Source organism: Rhamphochromis longiceps, linkage group LG11 (assembly GCF_057381845.1).
Source record: "Rhamphochromis longiceps isolate RC_006_pf linkage group LG11, R_longiceps_female_GT1.1, whole genome shotgun sequence".
NCBI lineage: Eukaryota > Metazoa > Chordata > Actinopteri > Cichliformes > Cichlidae > Rhamphochromis > Rhamphochromis longiceps.
In genome coordinates this window covers 24,716,466-24,723,937 of record NC_140567.1, presented here as the reverse complement: position 1 = coordinate 24,723,937, position 7,472 = coordinate 24,716,466, and the positions used below count along the sequence as shown (strand labels likewise).

At 43.2% G+C, this 7,472-nt stretch overlaps 2 protein-coding genes across 3 annotated transcripts; both read left to right on the top strand.

Moving 5' to 3' along the window:
• The first annotated feature begins 696 nt into the window (after positions 1–696).
• On the top strand, positions 697–2,735 carry nat14 (N-acetyltransferase 14 (GCN5-related, putative)). 2 transcript variants are annotated; one of them, XM_085421849.1, is made up of 4 exons: positions 697–906; positions 1,342–1,509; positions 1,618–1,923; positions 2,007–2,735. In XM_085421849.1, exons 2-4 carry the CDS (start codon positions 1,429–1,431, stop codon positions 2,448–2,450), a joined length of 831 nt encoding a protein of 276 aa, XP_085277975.1. In that variant the 5' UTR covers positions 697–906; positions 1,342–1,428; the 3' UTR covers positions 2,451–2,735. The 2 variants fall into 2 exon arrangements, with proteins under 2 accessions (XP_085277975.1, XP_085277976.1); XM_085421850.1 differs by having other exon boundaries at positions 1,296–1,509.
• A 3,020-nt stretch (positions 2,736–5,755) lies between these two features.
• aicda (activation-induced cytidine deaminase) lies at positions 5,756–7,430 on the top strand. Its single transcript, XM_085421848.1, has 5 exons — positions 5,756–5,817; positions 6,454–6,619; positions 6,730–7,012; positions 7,154–7,266; positions 7,380–7,430. Exons 1-5 carry the CDS (start codon positions 5,756–5,758, stop codon positions 7,428–7,430), a joined length of 675 nt encoding a protein of 224 aa, XP_085277974.1.
• Positions 7,431–7,472: the final 42 nt, after the last annotated feature.

The window sequence follows — 7,472 nt, the reverse complement described above, 5'->3', positions numbered from 1 at the left end:
TTTACACCAACCTCTGCATACCATCTCATCTGAATGTTCCAGCAGAAATCAAGACTCACCGGACCACACAACTTTTTTCCAATCATCTATTGTCCGGTTTTGGTGAGTCTGTGTGAACTGTAGCCTCGGTTTCCTGTTCTTAACTAACAGGAGTGGCACCTGGTGTGGAATTCTGCTGCTGTATACCATCTGCTTCGAGGTTTGACTTGTTCATTCAGACATGCTGCATGCCTCAATCATGACAAGTGGTTTATTTGACTTTTGCCTTCCTGTCAGCTTCATGAGGTCTGATTATTCTTCTCTGATATCTGGCATCAACAGGGCATTTTCATTCAAGTGCCGCGCACTGGATATTTTCTCTTTTTCAAACCATTCTCTGTAAACCCTAAGTGCGTGCGAGAGAAAATCTCAGTAGATCAGCAGTTTTCCGAAATGCTTAAACCAGCCTGGCTGTAGTTTTGGCCATGCCTACAGACCTAAATGCATTGAGTTGGTGCCATGGGCTTGACTGGTTTAATACTTGCATTAAGAAGCAGTTAAACAGGTGTACCTAATAAAGTGGCATACAGCAGCGACTTTGCCACTGTAACTCCATCCAGACTGGAACTTGGTTGACGTCACAGCGGCCACCAGACGTACGCAGCGCTGTCACGTTGCGTTCGCTATTCACGTAACAGTTGCGCAGTGTAAGTTTTACGTACGCAAATGGCGTAGGCAGCCACATTGAAAGCGTATAACGGGCATAAAATAGAGTAAGCTTGTATTCATAATTCCCTTCTTTCTGCAAGAAAACATATGATGGTCATTCAGTGAAACGTACCAAACGTACACGGGCTAAAAACCAACAGAAACGCACAGAGCGCGTTTCCCACCTTTCAGCTTGATCTGAGGTACTCTGTGCAGAAGGTAAGCGAATCTGGGGGTTAAATGTGTCAGGAGACCGCAGCACTTCGTAATAACCATATAAGGATTTGAACCAGGTCTTTTCGCTTTCGAGTGTACCTTTGATGATCTCTGTTAAATGTAAAGACGAAAGCTTGATGTATGTGAATTATACAGTACTGAAAAACGGTGCTGCAGGCTGCAAATCCCCCATAATCTCCATCTGCCTTTGTTGCTTGGAGCCAGCGTGGGTGTGCTGTTACAATGCAACTACTGGCTCAGTGGAAGCGAAGTCTAGTCCATTTCATAGTTTTGAAATGTATTGACCTATTTTAACTACGTCACGTTTGTCATACTATGTGTTTAAAAAAACACTAACCAGTATCTTACTGTCCAACAAAATCATCCACAAGCGTTTCACCAGAATTACATCCTCCTATCCATCCACTCCTCTTCAAGGCTCCCTGTGCAGACGGTGTGGATGCTGAAGTTTGCAACGTAAGACAGCGTTGGAGCAGGCCAGCTGTTTGAGCAAAAAGCCTAAATATGGTGAGGCTGGAGCTTGACCAGGTGGTGATAAAGAGGATGAAGGAGGAGGACATCGAAATTGTGAAAGCCCTTATCAAGGTTTGTATTTAGACAATGCTTTGGGCTTCATCATGTTGGGTATTAAGTCAAATCCTTTTGAGGTTAGTGCCCTTTATTTTTTTAAAAAGTGCATGAATTTCTTTGCAGGAGGGCTGCGAGGGCACGGAAAATCGTCTCATCCTCCACATCCTCACTCGCCCACTCTGCCTTTTCATCCTGGCTGTGTTTTCCTCAATTCTGCGCTGCCTTGTCCACTCTTTCATCCTGGCCCTTGCTATACCTGTCTTCCTGTTAATTGTCTTTCTCAAAATCACCATGCCGCGGTCAACCGGGGTCCTGGGCAGCAGCCGGCCCTACTGGGACTATGTGGGTAGCAGCTACAGAGAGGCACAGGATGACACCCTGCAGAATCCCTACTGCCGGATCAGTGGCAAGACACCATTTACAAAAAAGGTTAGTCTGTTGACTTGCTTAAATTCACTTTTTTTGGAGCAGTTTTTATTTAAGACTAGTTGCTAAATATTACTTCTGTTCAGCCAAAGCGCCGAGCTGGATCCAAAGACAAGGACAAAGAGACGACAACAGAAAAGATCACTCCAGAGAGGGAGCAGGCAGCAGGGCAGGTCTGGCTGGCAGAGTGTGAGGGAGATATCCTGGGCTGCATCTTCCGGGAGGGCGAGACACGAGCGGGCATCAGCAGGATTTGCAGGCTGGTGACAGGCTCCTGGTACCGCAGGGAGGGCCTCGGTCGGCTGCTTGTCCAAAGCCTGGAGCAGAGAGAGAGGGAGACAGGGGCACACAGAGTGTATGCACACGTCCCCTACCCCTCAAAGTTGGGGGAAGCCTTCTTCAGGAAACTGGGTTATCGCCAGCTTGGGGTGGAAACTAGTGATGAAGATGATATGGAACTGAAACAAGAGAGTCCTGAGAGAGGCTTCCTGGGCTACCCCCTCACTAAAGTGTATTACAAAGACTTGTGATTGAGTTTTAATGGACACGTGCAGTTTAAAAGGTAAAGAAGTGCGTCTGATTTCTGCGGCAGCATGTTCAAGTATTTCATTTTTGTAATCTTTGTGTTATTTATTCGATTATTTATTGAGTGTGCTGCTATCCCGAGGATTCATTGTTTTGAGTTTATTTTTTATCATCTCGTCATTTTCATTTAGATGAAAAACGGATTCTTTATTTAATCATTCAAAGATTGCATGATCATGCCTCAGCTGTGCTGTTCTCTGAGCATTTGTAATAAAGTAATAACTACATTTCATATCTGTTAGCTGTGTTTGTGCAGTTCCTTTTCTTAAGCAAAATCAACACTGTAAAAGGTGCGTGTGTGTGCGCGCGTGTGTGTGTGAGTGTGTGAGACTGCACGCATTTCTTTGTGTGAAACCAAACAGATGTGTAGGAGGCTGTACAGTTACTGTATAGGAAGTATGTGCGGTTTCGTGAATATGCAGAATTTATCTACTTTTATCTCTGCACTCCCTGACTGCCGCTGCTCACCTTCGTAATAGCTTGTGGGTCGATGAGGCTGCAAAAACAGCACAACCTCAATAACGTTTTCTTCCACTTTTAGTTTTCTATGTTATATTTTAGGCGATGGTAAAGTTATCAATCGCAAAGAGAGTGCATACTTTAATGCTAGTGTTAATTGATAAAATATATAGTGCTTTAACAATGCGTTCTTGTTCAATTATACATTATATTTCCTTAATGAAGAGGAAATAAATCATTATTTTCCACTTTCATTCATTTTAATTTATACACTAGAAACTGTATTATCTTTTTTTAAAATTAGAAGCTATTGTGGGTCACAGCATCATAAATGCAAGGATTTTTTGTTTTTTTCCATTTAAATTTACGTTATCACTAAAATACTACATGTAGATTCATTCTGCAGAAAGTAGCTATTAGCTGCATCCCCAAAATACTGAGTTATTACAAAGATTTAATCAAAATCAGTTATGCTTTCATTTGTATGGAGATTGTAGCACGCTATGTAAAAGTTATACATAGATATTATGACTTGAGCATGTGTGTGGTTTGCAGGTGAATGGCAGTTTATATGACTAAGTGGGGAAATACACACAACCCCCCTGCTTGAGGCTAACCTTAATATGGTTAGCAGCCCTCACGCTTGCATTGCGAGTCTACCCCACTGCTAACCTCAGACGATGTCAGTATAGCATCAATCTGCCACACATAAACACCACAGGATGTTTGTGCAGTGTTAATGTGTGTGGGAAGGAGGCATATCACACCTGATGTGAAGGCAAATATAGGCCTATACTTTGCTGCTAAATCATGCAAGCCAAGCCATAGTGGAAAATCGCCGTCCTTTAATTAACTTAAATGACAAAGCTGAAACACCTAGTAACACAGCGGTGTTGTAGCATGCACGAGTAAGTGTGTGGTCAGGGCATTTTCGCCTTGTAAAAGCTGTAGTCTTTACTTGTGACACTTCTCGGTCATCATCAGGTTGTTTCCACGTGACTGCCAAACAGTAGACACCTGTAAGCTGGGCCTCTACCCGCCTGATCTGTAGCTATTATTGTTGTCAGGAAACAGATGTGAGTTCACACACTGGAAAGAAAGTCTGTTTGTGACTGTGGTCATATGCGTCTGCACGGTATGGCTGTGTGAGTGTGTATGTGTGTGTGTGCCTGTGCGCGCATGAGCAGGGTGTGGGCGGGTGGGTTTCGGAAAGTATGACTTGGCATTTCTTACACCCGGTCCCCCCCATCCTCGACTACGGTTTAAATGCATGTCTGGCCATACGGTACTACTCCAGCACACACACACACACATTCATACAGTGCACAGGAGGGGTGGTAGTGCACGCATGAGTGTTCATGAGTGACTGTGAGATGACCTTGGTCAACTGTGGTCAAACCCAGAGAGGTGGTTGGGAAGTGGTTACATATAGTTTGGCATTTGATCAGCCTCTTGAAGTCCAGAAAAGACACATGCGCTCAAGATCAAATGTGCAGAGACATTAGGCTTAGTGCGCTGTCAGAGTAATGCAATATGATGTGAGGTTGTTCAGTGCATGTAGACACACACACACACATGAATCACTCTAAATTTGGGGGCACCACACAATCACAGGATAAATTAGATAAATTTGTTCCAGATGATGTATAACATATAGACTGTGTTAATGACATGCTCATACAGATGGCCAACACACACATGCTTGCACACATACACACACAGATGAGCGCCAAAAACAGCCACCCTGGGAAACGGTGAATTCCCCAAACCACAGAGTGCATGAGAGGGTGAGGGGAGTCATGGGAAAGCAGGATGCCTGCATGCAGTGCCACTGAGTGAGCAGACTGGGCCCAAGCTAAAACAGACTGAGCAAAAAAGAAGCAAAATAATACACATCCTGATTTGGCACCGAACCGATGACAGCATCTGAAGGTTCAAAGGCTTGTGAGTGCGATTTATCCACACGCTGTGGTCGGTCAGCTGGCCAGCCAGTCCGGCAGGCACGTAGGACGAGGTGGGTCGATTACAGGTCTGCTCCCATCCTGACACAGTTTGGGAAAACCCAGATGAAAATACAAAGTACGTGTTACGTCTGGGAACGCCTGTAACTCCACCAAATCTTGGGGCCCCTGAGGAAGTGGGGAGGGGGGACCAGCTAGGTGGAAAAGACTGAATAGCACTGTAAATCAAGGTGAGACGGTATCTGGAAGCTTTTACTTGATGATATGGCAAAAACAAACAGTTGAGAGCCTGTGACTGCATGAGTCTTAAGTGTCTGGAAAGTTCCATCCAGTTGGCTCCATTTACTGACGTCTGTAAAAACTCCAAAGGTTACAAATCACGTCAAACGCTCCTCTCATGTGTGGTCCCTCGGATTATTTTTTAAAATCTGCGTTGTGTAATCTCCCCCTCCAATAAAATTCCTTTATTGCCTTTCACCAAAAGAATGGTTTCACTTTAATCATTGTTTAAACAGATGTCAAATTCTTTAAATAAACATAAGAACCACGAAGCATTCAAAAAGAAAACATTTGGCCAGTGAGTAATCCAATTACAACTTTAATTGCTTAGCAGCAGCACGGTGTAATCCAGCCGTCTCTTCTGTATCACGCCTCCCCAAATTATCTTTGAAAAATCATTCTGTCCAACCAGATGCTGCCTTGTGTTGTATGCAGGATGTTTATGTTTAGAGGTATATCTTCTCAGTTCCCTCCCTTTAACCCCCCAACACACACACACACACATACACACACACAAACACACTTTCACTCTTTCTCATTTACCTTCCTTTATGCTACCCAAGCCCGACGAGTGGCAAAGCGCGTCTTTTGAAATGATTGCAAAGCTAGACAGGTGAGCAAAATGGATATATTATATTTATATGTTGCATTTATCGTTCCAAACAACAACTATTTGACCAAATTGTGCGTGCAAACTATTTAATTAAGAAAAAAAAAACGCTTTTTTTATAGTTCTTTTACCACGCTACGATACTTTTGATGCCATTATAAGATTTGTCATTGGAAATCTGTTTCAATAATTATGACCCTTTACTCGTGAGTTATATCAGGGTTTCAGTATTAACAAGTGATGAATAACTGTCCTGCTTTCACTAAAAGTCGTGAAACTGAGAGTGAGAAAAGGTTTGTGAGTGAACGTAAGCCGCTTTCTGACTGTCCATCACTTGTGTTTGGTTAACCACAGGTTTTGCATGCATTACTTGTGCTAACTTAAGAGATAAAACTTGTATTAATGAGCGACTCATCTAAGTAGTAATAAGAATTAGTCTCAGACCTTAGTGGTGTAAAATTATTAATTGTGCGAATGACTAGGGAAACTTTCTGACACCACAAAGCTGCCACACCTTTTGCACTGAAATGTTGACTGATAAATTCAACATAGCGTGCTTTTAAATTGTATCTTGTTTTTTTTAAATCTGTGCTGTGTCTACTGCAGTGTGCTCTTTAATGTTTTCTCCCTTTATTTCAGTATGCTTTTGCCCAGAAAAAAGTTCCTCTATCATTACAAGAATGTGCGCTGGGCAAGGGGCCGGCATGAAACATACCTCTGTTTTGTAGTAAAAAGACGAGTAGGGCCTGACTCCTTGTCCTTTGACTTTGGACACCTCCGCAATCGCAATGGCTGCCATGTAGAGGTAGGTAAAGTGGGAGAAGATATGAAAAGGGTCTGCTCAGTAGCAAGAGAGAAAACAGCAATTGAATGAAGGCTGTATAATGATTATTTTATTCTTATTTTTCTCTGCAGCTGCTGTTCCTGCGCCACCTTAGTACATTATGCCCTGGTCTATCTGGGTATGGATTTCATGGGGAGAGGAGGGTCAGCTACTCTATCACCTGGTTCTGCTCCTGGTCTCCCTGTGCAAACTGCTCTTCCAGACTGGCCCAGTTCCTCAAACAGACACCCAACCTTCGCCTCAGGATCTTTGTCTCTCGTCTTTACTTCTGTGACATGGAGGACAGTCGTGAAAGAGAGGGTCTCAGGCTGCTTAAAAAAGTCGGCGTGCACATCACAGTCATGAGTTACAAAGGTGGATGAATGAATTTATGCATATGTGGGCGATAAACAGAAAAAGTAGAGACATATTTGACTTTAGAGTTGTGCACTATTCCCTAAAATAGTCCTTTCCTGGATATCAGTAACAATTACTTATTTTGCTAATTGTTTTAAGACTTCTTCTACTGCTGGCAGACTTTTGTGGCTCAGCAAAGCAAATTTAAGGCCTGGGAAGATCTGCATCGAAACTCAGTACGTCTGGCCAGAAAACTCAACCGCATCCTCCAGGTATAACATGTAACACACAACATATTTTCCCTCAGGCAAGCAGGATGAGGCCAATCGAAATAATGATGTGTTCAGAATGATAATAATGTCCTGTTCTGCCTTTTCTCTTTCAGCCCTGTGACACAGAAGATTTAAGAGATGCCTTCAAGCTTCTTGGACTGTAAAACAAACCTGTGGCTGCCTCTGAAGTTAGCATTAAGTCTATT